Here is a 17,245-nt window from a genome sequence, read left to right as displayed (position 1 = left end):
TACCACTATGTCGATATGTTGGTACTGGTATGTGTTGGTACCATTATGTCAATATATGTTGGTACTGGTATGTGTTGGTACCACTATGTTGGTACCACTATGTTGATGTATGTTGGTACTGGTATATGTTGGTACCGCTATGTCGATATATGTTGGTACTGGTATGTGTTGGTATCACTATGTCGATATGTTGGTATTGGTATGTGTTGGTACCACTATGTCGATATGTTGGTATTGGTATGTGTTGGTACCACTATGTCGATGTATGTTGGTACTGGTATGTGTTGGTACCACTATGTCGATATATGTTGGTACTGGTATGTGTTGGTATCACTATGTCGATATGTTGTTACTGGTATGTGTTGGTACCACTATGTCGATGTATGTTGGTACTGGTATATGTTGGTACCACTATGTTGATATATGTTGGTACTGGTATGTGTTGGTACCACTATGTCGATATGTTGGTTTTGGTATGTGTTGGTATCACCATGTCGATATGTTGGTACTGGTATGTGTTGATACCACTATGTCGATATATGTTGGTACTAGTATGAGTTGGTACCACTATGTCGATATATGTTAGTACTTGTATGTGTTGGTACCACTATGTCAATATATGTTGGTACTGGTATGTGTTGATACTGTTATATGTTAGTACCAACACGTATATGTTAGTACTGGTATATGTTGGTATTGGTATGTGTTGGTTCCACTATGTCAATATATGTTGGTACTGGTATGTGTTGGTACCACTTTGTTGATATGTTGGTACTGGTATGTGTTGGTACCCCTATGTCAATATTTGTTGGTACTGGTATGTGTTGGTACCCCTATGTCAATATATGTTGGTACTCGTATGTGTTGGTACCACCATGTTGATATGTTGGTACTGGTATGTGTTGATACTGGTATATGTTGGTACTCATATGTGTTGGTACCGCCATGTCGATATGTTGGTACTGGTATGTGTTGATACTGGTATATGTTAGTACCAACATATGTTAGTACTGGTATATGTTGGTACTGGGATGTGTTGGTACCACTATGTCAATATATGTTGGTGCCACTTTGTCGATATGTTGGTACTGGTATGTGTTGGTACCACTTTGTCGATATGTTGGTACTGGTATGTGTTGGTACCACTATGTCAATATATGTTGGTACTGGTATGTGTTGGTACTGGTACCACTATGTCAATATATGTTGGTACTGGTATGTGTTGGTACTGGTATGTGTTGGTACTGGTACCACTATGTCAATATATGTTGGTACTGGTATGTGTTGGTACCACTAGGTGAGGGTGGTGTCTATCTAACTCCTGGTGTGTTTACCTCCAGGACCGCATGTTGAACCCTCACGCCGCCTCGTGCACCTGTTCCGCCTGCTGTGACGACATCACTTTGGTGAGTGACCGGAAGCGCCCGTGGTTCTGGTTGTGGTTCTGGTAGTGGTTCAGGACTGCGTTGTTGTGTCCAGTGTTCCAAGGAGGGCGAGAGTGTGGAAGCAGAAGCCATCACCATGGTAGATGAGTGATCTCTTGTCTCTTTACTGCCACATGTCAATAAGTAGCAACATAATTATTAACTATTATTATTAACAACATCATTATTAACATGTCAATAAATATCAATGTAATTATTAACTATTATTAACATCATTAGTGCAACATGTCAATAAGTAGCAACATAATTATTAACTATTATTATTAACAACATAATTATTAATTATTAACATCATTAGTGCAACATAACATGTCAATGAGGAGCAACATAATTATTAACTATTATTATTAACAACATAATTATTAATTATTAACATCATTAGTGCAACATAACATGTCAATAAGGAGCAACATAATTATTAACTATTATTATTAACAACGTAATTATTAACATTAGTGCCACATGTCAATAAGTAGCAACATAATTATTAACTATTATTATTAACTACGTAATTATTAACATTAGTGCCACATGTCAATAAGTAGCAACATAATTATTAAATATGATTATTAACAACATAACATCATTAGTGTTACATGTCAATAAGTAGCAACATAATTATTAACTATTATTAACATAATTATTAACATCATTAGTGCAACATGTCAATAAGTAGCAACATAATTATTAACAACATAATTATTAACATCATTAGTGCCACATGTCAATAAGTAGCAACATCATTATTAAATATTATTATTAACATCATTAGTGCTACACGTCAATAAGTAGCAACATAATTATTAACTATTATTAACAACATAATTATTAATTATTAACAGTGCCACATGTCAATAAGTAGCAACATAATTATTAACTCTCATTAACAACATAATGATTAACATCATTAGTGCCACATGTCAATAAGTAGCAACATAATTATTAACTATTATTATTAACAACATAATTATTCATTATTAACATTAGCGCCGCATGTCAATAAGTAGCAACATAATTATTAACTATTATTAACAACATCATTATTAACATCATTAGTGCCATATGTCAATAAGTAGCAACATAATTATTAACTATTATTATTAACAACATCATTATTAACATTATTAGTGCCACATGTCAATAAGTAGCAACATAATTATTAACTATGATTATTAACAACATAATTATTAACATCATTAGTGCCACATGTCAATAAGTACCAACATAATTATTAACTATTATTATTAACAACATAATTATTAACATTATTAGTGCCACATGTCAATAAGTAGCAACATAATTAACTATGATTATTAACAACATAATTATTAACATCATTAGTGCCACATGTCAATAAGTAGCAACATAATTATTAACTATTATTAACAACATAATTATTAACACTAGTGCCACATGTCAATAAGTACCAACATAATTATTAACTATTATTATTAACAACATAATTATTAACATCATTAGTGCCACATGTCAATAAGTAGCAACATAATTATTAACTATGATTATTAACAACATAATTATTAACATCATTAGTGCCACATGTCAATAAGTAGCAACATAATTATTAACTATTATTAACAACATAATTATTAACACTAGTGCCACATCTCAATAAGTAGCAACATAATTATTAACTATGATTATTAACAACATAACATCATTAGTGCCACATGTCAATAAGTAGCAACATAATTATTAACTATTATTAACAACATAATTATTAACACTAGTGCCACATGTCAATACGTAGCAACATAATTATTAACTATTATTATTAACATCATTATTAACATCATTAGTGCCACATGTCAATAAGTAGCAACATAATTATTAACTTTTATTAACAACATTATTAATTATTAACATTAGTGCCACATGTCAATAAGTAGCAACATAATTCTTAACTATTATTAACAACATAATTATTAATTAACATTAGCGCCACATGTCAATAAGTAGCAACATAATTATTAACTATTATTAACAACATCATTATTAACATCATTAGTGCCACATGTCAATAAGTAGCAACATAATTATTAACTATTATTATTAACAACATAATTATTAACATTATTAGTGCCATATGTCAATAAGTAGCAACATAATTATTAACTATGATTATTAACAACATCATTATTAACATCATTAGTGCCACATGTCAATAAGTAGCAACATAATTATTAACTATTATTAACATCATTATTAACATCATTAGTGCCACATGTCAATAAGTAGCAACATAATTATTAACTTTTATTAACATTATTAATTATTAACATTAGTGCCACATTTCAATAAGTAGCAACATAATTATTAACTATTATTAACAACATAATTATTTATTATTAACATTAGCGCCACATGTCAATAAGTAGCAACATAATTATTAACTATTATTATTAACATCATTAGTGCCATATGTCAATAAGTAGCAACATAATTATTAACTATTATTATTAACATAATTATTAACATCATTAGTGCCACATGTCAATAAGTACCAACATAATTAACTATTATTATTAACAACATAATTATTAACATTATTAGTGCCACATGTCAATAAGTAGCAACATAATTAACTATGATTATTAACAACATAATTATTAACATCATTAGTGCCACATGTCAATAAGTAGCAACATAATTATTAACTATTATTAACAACATAATTATTAACACTAGTGCCACATGTCAATAAGTACCAACATAATTATTAACTATTATTATTAACAACATAATTATTAACATCATTAGTGCCACATGTCAATAAGTAGCAACATAATTATTAACTATGATTATTAACAACATAATTATTAACATCATTAGTGCCACATGTCAATAAGTAGCAACATAATTATTAACTATTATTATTAACAACATCATTATTAACATTATTAGTGCCACATGTCAATAAGTAGCAACATAATTATTAACTATGATTATTAACAACATAATTATTAACATCATTAGTGCCACATGTCAATAAGTACCAACATAATTATTAACTATTATTATTAACAACATAATTATTAACATTATTAGTGCCACATGTCAATAAGTAGCAACATAATTAACTATGATTATTAACAACATAATTATTAACATCATTAGTGCCACATGTCAATAAGTAGCAACATAATTATTAACTATTATTAACAACATAATTATTAACACTAGTGCCACATGTCAATAAGTACCAACATAATTATTAACTATTATTATTAACAACATAATTATTAACATCATTAGTGCCACATGTCAATAAGTAGCAACATAATTATTAACTATGATTATTAACAACATAATTATTAACATCATTAGTGCCACATGTCAATAAGTAGCAACATAATTATTAACTATTATTAACAACATAATTATTAACACTAGTGCCACATCTCAATAAGTAGCAACATAATTATTAACTATGATTATTAACAACATAACATCATTAGTGCCACATGTCAATAAGTAGCAACATAATTATTAACTATTATTAACAACATAATTATTAACACTAGTGCCACATGTCAATACGTAGCAACATAATTATTAACTATTATTATTAACATCATTATTAACATCATTAGTGCCACATGTCAATAAGTAGCAACATAATTATTAACTTTTATTAACAACATTATTAATTATTAACATTAGTGCCACATGTCAATAAGTAGCAACATAATTCTTAACTATTATTAACAACATAATTATTAATTATTAACATTAGCGCCACATGTCAATAAGTAGCAACATAATTATTAACTATTATTAACAACATCATTATTAACATCATTAGTGCCACATGTCAATAAGTAGCAACATAATTATTAACTATTATTATTAACAACATAATTATTAACATTATTAGTGCCATATGTCAATAAGTAGCAACATAATTATTAACTATGATTATTAACAACATCATTATTAACATCATTAGTGCCACATGTCAATAAGTAGCAACATAATTATTAACTATTATTAACATCATTATTAACATCATTAGTGCCACATGTCAATAAGTAGCAACATAATTATTAACTTTTATTAACATTATTAATTATTAACATTAGTGCCACATTTCAATAAGTAGCAACATAATTATTAACTATTATTAACAACATAATTATTTATTATTAACATTAGCGCCACATGTCAATAAGTAGCAACATAATTATTAACTATTATTAACAACATAATTATTAACATCATTAGTGCCACATGTCAATAAGTAGCAACATAATTATTAACTATTATTAACAACATAATTATTAACACTAGTGCCACATGTCAATAAGTACCAACATAATTATTAACTATTATTAACAACATAATTATTAACATCATTAGTGCCACATTTCAATAAGTAGCAACATAATTATTAACTATGATTATTAACAACATAATTATTAACATCATTAGTGCCACATGTCAATAAGTAGCAACATAATTATTAACTATTATTAACAACATAATTATTAACACTAGTGCCACATCTCAATAAGTAGCAACATAATTATTAACTATGATTATTAACAACATAACATCATTAGTGCCACATGTCAATAAGTAGCAACATAATTATTAACTATTATTAACAACATAATTATTAACACTAGTGCCACATGTCAATACGTAGCAACATAATTATTAACTATTATTATTAACATCATTATTAACATCATTAGTGCCACATGTCACTAAGTAGCAACATAATTATTAACTTTTATTAACATTATTAATTATTAACATTAGTGCCACATGTCAATAAGTAGCAACATAATTATTAACTATTATTAACAACATAATTATTAATTATTAACATTAGCGCCACATGTCAAGTAGCAACATAATTATTAACTCTTATTAACAACATCATTATTAACATCATTAGTGCCACATGTCAATAAGTAGCAACATAATTATTAACTATTATTATTAACAACATTATTAACATCATTAGTGCCACATGTCACTAAGTAGCAACATAATTATTAACTTTTATTAACATTATTAATTATTAACATTAGTGCCACAGTTCAATAAGTAGCAACATAATTATTAACTATTATTAACAACATAATTATTAATTATTAACATTAGCGCCACATGTCAATAAGTAGCAACATAATTATTAACTATTATTAACAACATCATTATTAACATCATTAGTGCCATATGTCAATAAGTAGCAACATAATTATTAACTATTATTATTAACAACATAATTATTAACATTATTAGTGCCATATGTCAATAAGTAGCAACATAATTATTAACTATGATTATTAACAACATCATTATTAACATCATTAGTGCCACATGTCAATAAGTAGCAACATAATTATTAACTATTATTATTAACAACATCATTATTAACATCATTAGTGCCACATGTCAAGGTAAGAATGGTTCTGACCCGCCTCAGAACGGTCCAGTCCGCCTCTTCGTGCCCTACAAGAGGAGGCGGAAAGAAACGGAGTCGCCGTCCCTTCCCAGCAAAAAGGAAGTTCCTGCGGCCAAGAACATCACGCTGACCTCTGGGATCACATGTGAGTCACGTGACCAGAGTGCCGCTCTGTGATTGGACCGTGGCTCCTCCTGACCTCCTTGCTCCGCCCACACAGTCACGGTCAACCCCACGGGCCACATCACTTCCCCCGGCACGCTGACCTTTGAACGCCTCGCCAACAACGACTCCAGCGCCGCCATCATCGCAGACGCCTCGGCGCCGAGCGACGTGTTCGCCGGCACGGCAGGTAATGATGCACTTTGACACCTGTGTCAAGTTGTTAGCTGTTAGCATGCTAACTTTTTAAGAACTCATTTCCCAGCCTGACACCTTAGTCATATTAATGCAAATTGTTAGCATGCTAACTTTTTAAATTAATTTTACACTTTTTTAACTCATTTCTCAGCCTTATTCCTTAGTCATATTAATGCAAATTGTTAGCATGCTATTTTTTTTAGATAATTTTACACTGTTAAGTAATTTCCCAGCCTTACACCTTAGTCATATTAATGCAAATTGTTAGCATGCTAACTTTTAAAGCTAATTTTACACTTTTTAAAGTAATTTCCCAGCCTTATTCCTTAGTCATATTAATGCAAATTGTTAGCATGCTTACTTTTTAAATTAATTTCCGAGCCTTACACCTTAGTCATATTAATGCAAATTGTTAGCATGCTAACTTTTAAAGATAATTTTACACTTTTTTGAACTAATTTCCCAGCCTTACACCTTAGTCATATTAATGCAAATTCTTAGCATGCTAACTTTTAGATAATTTTACATTTTTTAATTAATTTCCGAGTCTTACACCTTAGTCATATTAATGCAAATTGTTAGCATGCTAACTTTTTTTTAAAGATAATTTTACACTTTCTTGAGTGTGTCTTTTTAAACTCATCACTCTTGTGTGTGTCTGTAGTTTTAATGCTAACAAGTGTGTGTTTGTAGCTTTTATGCTAATTTGCGTATGTTTGTAGCTTTAATGCTAACAAGTGTGTGTTTGTTGCTTTAATGCTAATTTGCATATGTTTGTAGCTTTAATGCTAACAAGTGTGTGTTTGTAGCTTTAATGCTAATGTGTGTGTGTCTGTAGCTTTAATGCTAACGAGTGTGTGTTTGTAGCTTTAATGCTAATTTGCGTATGTTTGTAGCTTTAATGCTAATGTGTGTGTGTCTGTAGCTTTAATGCTAACAAGTGTGTGTAGCTTTAATGCTAATTTGCGTATGTTTGTAGCTTTAATGCTAACGAGTGTGTGTCTGTAGCCTTAATGCTAACGAGTGTGTGTTTGTAGCTTTAATGCTAACGAGTGTGTGTTTGTAGCTTTAATACTAACGTGTGTGTGTCTGTAGCTTTCATGATAGAATAATTGATGTCATGAACCTACATCTGATTAATAGTTGGCATAGCTTTTTTAAGGATGTGTAGTGAAGCCTGCTTTGTTCTATGAAGAGTGGAGTCACTTCTGGATAGTATCTATGTTCGGTGCTGCTCCAAGGACACATTTGACCGTTAGAAGATGCTTCAAAGTCACTTTAGCCGACAGGTGACCTTGGAAGCATGGTTCATGGACACACCTGAGCAGGTCAGCTGAGCGGGAGAGTGTCGCTATGGCAACGAGGCGAGGGAGAAGTAGGTCAGGAAGTAGATCACGCTGACCTGGATCCTTCTCTCTGCCCCGCCTCCCCAGTGCTGACAGCCTTGCCGGCCCTGGCGGTGTCCCCCCAGGCCAAGATGGCGTTGGCGACCCCCTCGGCCTCGCTGGTCAGGACGCTGGAGGCGGCGGCCATGGTGCCGTCGCTGAGCGAGGTCCAGAAGAACCCCTGGCAGGGCCTGGAAGACCTGGCCAACACGCTGATGAGCAACGTGCAGCAGCTGAAGGTGCTGATCGACCAGGCCAAGAGGGACGCCGCTGGGGTCAAAGGTCAGAAGGAGGTGAGAAGGTTTCCTTTAGGACGTCACAAAAACTCAAACTGTTAAAGCATGACATGGTAGCATGCAAACAGTAGCATGCCTAAAAAAAACAAAACGTTGGCATTCTACCAAGATGGCGCCAACTATCAAAATCCATTATTGTTAGGTTAAAACATACTAAATTAGTTAAAACAACCTAGCATAAAATGTTAGCATGCAAATATAAGAGACGTTAACATACTTCCAAGATGGCGCCAACTATCAAAATCCATGATTGTTAGGTTAAAACATACTAAATTAGTTAAAAGGCCAGCATAAAATGTTAGCATACCAAGATGGCACCAACTATCAAAATCCATGATTGTTAGGTTAAAACATACAAAATTAGTTAAAAAACCTAGCACAAAATGTTAGCATGCTAATATAAAATACGTTAGCATACTACCAAGATGGCACCAACTATCAAAATCCATGACTGTCAGGTTTAAACATACTAAATTACCGGTAGTTAAAAAACCTAGCACAAAATGTTAGCATGTTAACATAAGAGACGTTAGCATACTACCAAGATAGCGCCAAGTATCAAAATCCATGATTGTTAGGTTAAAACATACTAAGTTAGTTTTAAAAAAATAGCACAAAATGTAAGCAAGCTAATATAAGAGACGTTAGCATACTACCAAGATGGCGCCAACTATCAAAATCCATGATTGTTAGGTTAAAACATACTAAATGATTTAAAAAACCCTAGCATAAAATGTTAGCATGCTAATATAAAATACGTTAGCATACTTCCAAGATGGCGCCAACTATCAAAATCCATGATTGTCAGGTTTAAACATACTAAATTAGTTATAAAAAAAAACTAGCACAAAATGTTAGCATGCTAATATAAAAGACGTTAGCATACTACCAAGATGGCACCAAGTATGAAAATGCTATATATTTTAGGTATAAACGCTCTCCCTGACCACCTGAGGGCACCACAGACTGTGGATGCTTTTAAAAAACCTTTTTTTTTTTAAAGATATATGCATGCTAGTTCTAGTTTTTAATTCATTTACTTGTATTATCTTTTTTTTTTTTTAATACACTGTAGCACTTTGAGGTTGTTTGCTCAATGTAAAGTGCTTTTTACAAATACAATCTATTATTATTATGGCACCAAGTATGAAAATGAAATATTTTTAGGTATAAACATGGAAAATTAGATGAAAAGGTAGCATAAAATATGATAATATAATAGACGTTTGCATACTTCCGAGATAGCGCAAAGTAGCAAAAACTATGACTTTTAGGTTAAAACATAGCATTTTTTTTGGTACATTTCAGCAAACAATAACCTTATTAAAAATGTCAATACCTCATATGTTCTGTATTACATATAATAATAGAGTACATTCTCACTCATTTTAGTCATAACACTGACTAAGCATCATGTAGCAGTGTTGCTAAGCACTAAATAGACATACAAACAGAATAGAGCAATCACTTACTGTACGATGTCTGCTCTCACTGGGATGTTCATATATTCCCCTTCACATCCACACTTTATCATAATCCTCTCGAATGGTGAAAAAAACGAGCGTCTCTCTGGTCTAAGTTGGATGTCAAAGTTGACCAACTTGTGGGTTTATATGTCCACAACCTTGAGATTTATCATCTACAATTAACTCTTTTTAAGAGGACTTTATGGGCAGAATAGTGTAGCCACCTCTTACTTGCCATATTTGACCATTTAGAATGCATAAGAAAAGAAAACCATGTCTTACATAAGGATGGTGAATGATAAGACTTAATTAAAAAAGTGTAGTTTCCCTTTAAAACGGTATGGCTCGGTTGGTAGAGCGGCCGTGCCAGCGACTTGAGGGTTCCGGGTTCGATTCCTGCTTCCATCATCCTTGTGTCCTTGGGCAAGACACTTTACCCACCTGCTCCCAGTGTCACCCACACTGCTTTAAATGTAACTTAGATATTGGGTTTCACCATGTTTAAGCGCTTTGAGTCACTAGAGAAAAGCGCTATATAAATATAATTCACTTTAAAGTGATGATTGTGACAGCAATGCATGCTGGGAAACTTACTTCCCAGTTTGCGTAGGATGGCTTTGTTAAAGCATCTCAGCCTCTTGGTCACGATGCGTTCAAGGACTGTCAGAGAATAGAACCCTTTAAGCAGTAACACAATAGTTTGTAAAAAAAACAACAAAAAAAACATTCAGATTTAGTCAAAGCGACAACAAATGATTGGAAGACAACTTTTCTATTTCAAGTCTTTAACGGCACAAGAATCCAACTTAATGTTTTTATTTTTATTTCCCAGGTGACATTGAACACAACACCAGTTCTTCCTTTTGACCCCTTAACTGTGACATATTTCATCTTTGATACTGTATACTTTGTATATTAATGACCTGCTGTGTGTGTGTGTGTGTGTGTGTGTCAGTCGTTCCACAGTGGGATGTGTTTCCACCCATCAGACGATCTAGAAGGCAAGCGGAACTCGGACATGACTGAACTCATCATTAATGTACGTCTCTTTTCTCTCCTAACTGAAAGTAAGATTTCTGTCAGTGCTCCACCAATCAGTGTCCTACGTGGGCATCATGTGACGTCACCAGGAAGTGGATTGTTCCACTTCCTGAAATGATTCCATTTAGAAAAGGTCTTTGATTTGTATTCTGTTGCATGAAGGTGCCTGATATCATTGGATCGTATCAAATACAATACATGTGCAATGGAAGGTAAATAGTTGAAATAAGGTTAATAGAAGGTAAAAGAAGGTAAATGGTAGTTAAAATAAGGTTAATAGATGGTGAATAAGAGGTAAAATAAGGTAAACGATGGTTAATAGAAGGTGAATAAAAGGTAAAAGAAGGTAAATAGTTAAAATAAGGTTAATAGAAGATGAATAAAAGGTAAAATGAGTTGAAATAAGGTAACATAAGGTTAATAGACGGTAAATAAGTTAAAGTAATTAAAATAAGGTTAATAGATGGTGAATAAGGTAAACGATGGTTAATAGAAGGTAAATAGTTAAAATAAGGTTAATAGAAGATGAATAAAAGGTAAAAGGTAAATTATAGTTAAAATAAGGTTAATAGATGTTGAATAAGAGGTAAATAATAGTTAAAATAAGGTTAATAGAAGATGACTAAAGGGTAAAAGGAGGTAAATGATAGTTGAAATAAGGTAACATAAGGTTAATAGAAGGTAAGTAATAGTTAAAATAAGGTTAATAGAAGATGACTAAAAGGTAAATTATAGTTGAAATAAGGTAACATAAGGTTAATAGAAGGTAAATAATAGTTACATTAAAATAAGGTTAATAGAAGGTAAATAATAGTTAAATTAAAGGTTAATAGAAGATGAATAAAAGGTAAAGGAAGGTAAATGATAGTTAAAATAAGGTTAATAGAAGGTGAATAATAGTTAAAATGAGGTAAATAGAAGATAAATAAAAGGTAAAAGGAGGTAAATGTTAGTTCAAATAAGGTAACATAAAGTTAATAGAAGGTAAATAATAGTTACACAGTTAGAACAAGGTTAATAGAAGATGAATAAAATGTAAAAGAAGGTAAATTATACCTTATTTTAACTAACTAAAAAGTAAATAATAGGTAAAATAAGGTTAATAGAAGGTGAACGAGAGGTAAAAGAAGGTAAATAGTTAAAATAAGGTTAATAGAAAGCGGTGAAATAAGGTTAATAGAAGATTAAAATAACGGTAATAGAAGATGAATAAAAGGTAAAAAGATAAATAAGTTAATAGAAGGTAAAAGAAGGTAATAAAGGTTATGGCAAGTAAAACATTTTAATTATTTTCCCTAGAATTGACTATAAATGGTGTTATCTGATAAATGACTCAATGAGTAAAATAATTGATAGTAGTGCATGATTACTAAACTAATATCTTCATCATTATTATTACTTTTATTTCAGCATCACACCTTTTACTGGAATCCAAATATGATCATATTTGTACTGTTAGCAGCTAGAAGAAGCAACACTACACTTTGCTATTGTTTCATCCAAATAATGTTGCAACATCCAGCAGATACATTGTGGTTGTCATGGTTACACAGGTATGTGACATGACAAGTGTTTGTTCCTCAGCAGATGTGTGTGAACTGTGGACGTCTGGCCTTGAACCAATGTACTGGTTGTCATAAAGTCAACTACTGCTCCCCCTTCTGCCAGAGGAAGGTACATACACCAAACATTATCACACATCACATTCAGTAGGTGCACCAAACCTTATTAAATCACATACACTAGGTACACCAAACCTTATCAAAGCACGTCCACTAGGTACACCAAACCTTATCACATACACTACGTAAACCCAACCTTATCAAATAATTCGATAGACACACCAAACTTTATCACGTTAAATAGGTACACCAAACCTTATCAAATCACATACATTAAACTTCATATCACATTCAATAGGTACACCAAACCTTATCAAATCACGTACACTAGGTGCACCAAACCCCATTAAATCACGTACACCAAACTTTATCACGTTCGGTAGGTACACCAAACCTTACCAAATTACGTACACAAACTATCACATTCAGTAGGCACACCAAACCTTATCACATATGTACACCAAACTTTATCACATCACATACACAAAACCTTATCAAATCACGTTCAGTAGGTGCACCGATCACGTACACCAAACTTTATATCACGTTCAATAGGTACACCAAAGCTTATCAAATCACATAAACCAAACTTCATATCACGTTCCATAGGTACCTTATCACATATGCACACTAGGCACACCAAACCTTATCACATCCCGTTCAGTAGGTACACCAAACCTTATGACATACACTAATCATGTTTGGTAGGTATATCAAATCCCGTTCAGTAGGTACACCAAACAGTCATTTAAAGTTGACTTATATAGCCCTTAATCACGAGTGTCTCAAAGGGCTGCACAAGCCACAAAAACATCCTCGGCTCAGATCCCACATCAGGGATTATCACATCATGTACAGTAGGTACACCAAACATTATCAAATATCACATACACTAGGTACACCAAACATTATCAAATATCATACTGGGTACATCAAACGTGATCAAACATCACATACACTAGGTACACCAAACATTATCAAATATCTAGTAAAGCAGGCACACCAAACATTATCAAATGTCACATACACTAGCGGTACACCAAACATCAAATATCACACTGGGTACATCAAACGTGATCAAATATCACATACACTAGGTACACCAAACATGATCAAATATCTAGTAAAGCAGGTACACCAAACGTTATCAAATGTCACGTACAGCAGGCACACCAAACCTAATAAAAGATGAAGTACAGTAGATCACTGAGATCAGCTATTAAAACAATTCAATGAGTTCTTCATGTCATAGTTGATACTATATAATTAAGGTCAGAGTTTATTAAAGAGATAGAAATGTCTAAAAAGCAAATGTTAAGTGGATTGTGGATGCAATCATTCTCTCTTTAATAGCTTTGTTCACTTGGCACCACACTAACTACTGAGCTGAAGTGTAATTCTTAATACGCTCGCATTCAATTTGATGTCTTTTTTACCGTCCTGAGAGATGATGGATGGCACACATGGACCCCATATAAAGTCTGAGGGCCGCCCACAAATATCAAAACATGCGGCGGCCATTTTGACATTTTTTATTTTAAAAACCAAAACAATATGTAGATTTGTTGGGGTTTTTTTTACCTTTTTTTTTTAACTCAAATTTGGTAAATGTTAAAGATCCTGAGGACCAAAAAAGATCTCAACTATTTTTTTTTTTCCCTATGCTTAAATCTCTAGATCAACTTTATATATGTTGATATAAATTTGTATTTTGGAATGTGTAATGTCCTTTATGTTAAGAAAAAAATGTATTTATGTCAAAAACTAAATTTTCCACCAGATTATTTTGTGGAATATTTGATGTGAAGTTGATGGAGCCTTAAATCTGTCAATAATTGATTTTGATTCAATATTATTTTTTCAGCAATGACAGTTTTAATGAAAAAATCCCACTAAAAATGTTGGGGACCCAAAAGGGTCCCATTCATAAAAGTGTTAAAAGTAAGGCATACTTTATTTTACTTTCAACACTAAATCTAAAGTTGATCTTGAGATTTATTACCCATTTTATTTTTAAATTATTCTTCATGTTAGTTGTATGCCCTTTTTGTAGAAGATATGTTTTTTATAGCCAAAAAAGAAAAAAAATGTCCCCAAAAATATTGAAAAGTGGAATAGATCACTAATTCATAACAACATTGATTTTAATACATTATTATTTTTGAGCAATGACACTTTTAAAGAAAAAAAAATCCCACTAAAATTATTGGGGACCCAAAGGGGTCCCATTCATAAAAGTAAGTCATACTTTTTTTTTTTTTAAATTTAACTTTCAAATCTAAAGTTGATCTTGTGATTTTACCTGTTTTTATTATTTTTCATGTTAGTTGCATGCCCTTTTTGTAGAAGATATGTTTTTTTTAATAGCCAAAAAAGAACAATTTTCTCCCCCAAAATATTGAAAAGTGGAATAGGTCTAGTAATGACACTTTTAAAGAAAAATAAAATAAAAAAAAACCACAAAAATTATTGGGAACCCAAAAGGGTCCCATTCATAAAAGTGTTTCAGTCACTTTAATTTTTACTTTCAACACTAAATCTTAAGTTGATGTAGAGATTTATTACACATTTGTATTACTTTTCATGTTAGTTGTATGCCCTTTTTGTAGAACATATGTTGTCCATGGCCAAAAAAGCAGCAAAATAAGCAACATTTTCTCCCCAAAAATATTGAAAAGCGGAATAGGTCAATATGTCATAACATTGATTTTAATTCATTATTATTTTTTGAGCAATGACATTTTAAAGAAAAAAAATCCCACTCAATTTCTTGGGGACCCAAAAGTAAAAGTAAAAATAAGTCACTTTTTTTTTTTTTTTTTTTTTTTACTTTCCAGACTAAATCTTAAGTTGATCTACAGATTTATTACACATTTTTATTATTTTTCATGTTAGTTTTATGCCCTTTTTGCAGAAGATATGTTTTTTATAGCCAAAAAAGAAACATTTTCTCCCCAAAAATATTTAAAAGCAGAATAGTTCAATATGTCATAACATTGATTTTAATTCATTATTATTTTTTGAGCAATGGCACTTTTAAAGAAAAAAAATCCCACTAAAGCTATTTTTAACTTTCAACACTTAAATCTAAATTTGAACTTGAGATTTTACCCTTTATGATTTTTCACGTTAGTTTCATGCCCTTTTTGTAGAAGATAGCAGGTTTTTATAGCCCAAAAAAAGCAACATTTTCTCCCCAAAAATATTCAAAAGCAGAATGGGTCAATAATTTATAACATTGATTTTAGTACATAATTTCTTGAGCAATGACACTTTTAAAGAAACAAAATCCCACTAAAATTCTTGGGGACCCAAAAGGGTCCCACTCATAAAAGTAAGTCATACTTCTTTTATTAACTTTCAACACTTAAATCTAAAGTTGATATTGAGATTTTACCCTTTTTTATTATTTTTATTTTCTCCCCAAAAATATTTAAAAGCAGAATAGTTCAATATGTCATAACATTGATTTTAATTCATTATTATTTTTTGAGCAATGGCACTTTTAAAGAAAAAAAAATCCCACTAAAATTATTTTTAACTTTCAACACTTAAATCTAAAGTTGATCTTGAGATTTTACCCTTTATTATTTTTCATGTTAGTTTCATGCCCTTTTTGTAGAAGATAGCAGGTTTTTATAGCCCAAAAAAAGCAACATTTTCTCCCCAAAAATATTTAAAAGTGGAATAGGTCACTAATTCATAACAACATTGATTTTAATACATTATTATTTTTTGAGCAATGACACTTTTAAAGAAAAAAAATCCCACTAAAATTCTTGGGGACCCAAAAGGGTCCCATTCATAAAAGTGTTAAGTCATAATTTTTTTATTTTTTTTCTAACTTTCAACACTAAATCTTAAGTTGATGTAGAGATTTATTACATATTTTTATTATTTTTTATCTTAGTTTCATGCCCCTTTTTGTAGAAGATAGCAGGTTTTTATAGCCCCCAAAAAAGCAAAATAGGCAACATTTTAGCTATTTTTTATAGCAAAAAATAAATAACCAACATTTTCTCCCAAAAATATATAAAAGTGGAACATTAAATACCTTAAATAGGTCAATAATTCATAACATTGATTTTATTTATTATTTTTTGAGCCATGACACTTTTAAAGAAAAAAAATCCCACTAAAATTATTTTTAACTTTCAACACTTAAATCTAAAGTTGATCTTGAAATTTTACCCGTT

At 31.2% G+C, this 17,245-nt stretch overlaps 1 protein-coding gene across 2 annotated transcripts in view; it reads left to right on the top strand.

Annotated features, from left to right (window-relative positions):
• deaf1 (DEAF1 transcription factor) overlaps positions 1 to 17,245 on the top strand; it is a 25,020-nt gene that overhangs the window by 6,187 nt on the left and 1,588 nt on the right. Inside the window, exons 6-12 of one of the 2 annotated variants that reach the window (XM_061924646.2) lie at positions 1,341 to 1,406; positions 1,480 to 1,524; positions 6,901 to 7,024; positions 7,100 to 7,231; positions 8,673 to 8,917; positions 11,342 to 11,425; positions 13,015 to 13,101. In XM_061924646.2, the coding sequence (XP_061780630.1) occupies positions 1,341 to 1,406; positions 1,480 to 1,524; positions 6,901 to 7,024; positions 7,100 to 7,231; positions 8,673 to 8,917; positions 11,342 to 11,425; positions 13,015 to 13,101 (783 nt within the window). Of the gene's footprint in view, positions 1 to 1,340; positions 1,407 to 1,479; positions 1,525 to 6,900; positions 7,025 to 7,099; positions 7,232 to 8,672; positions 8,918 to 11,341; positions 11,426 to 13,011; positions 13,102 to 17,245 lie in introns of both variants that reach the window. The other variant, XM_061924644.2, reaches the window with a different exon arrangement.

This window comes from Nerophis lumbriciformis, linkage group LG29 (assembly GCF_033978685.3).
Source record: "Nerophis lumbriciformis linkage group LG29, RoL_Nlum_v2.1, whole genome shotgun sequence".
NCBI lineage: Eukaryota > Metazoa > Chordata > Actinopteri > Syngnathiformes > Syngnathidae > Nerophis > Nerophis lumbriciformis.
This window is presented reverse-complemented; position numbering and strand designations above follow the sequence as displayed.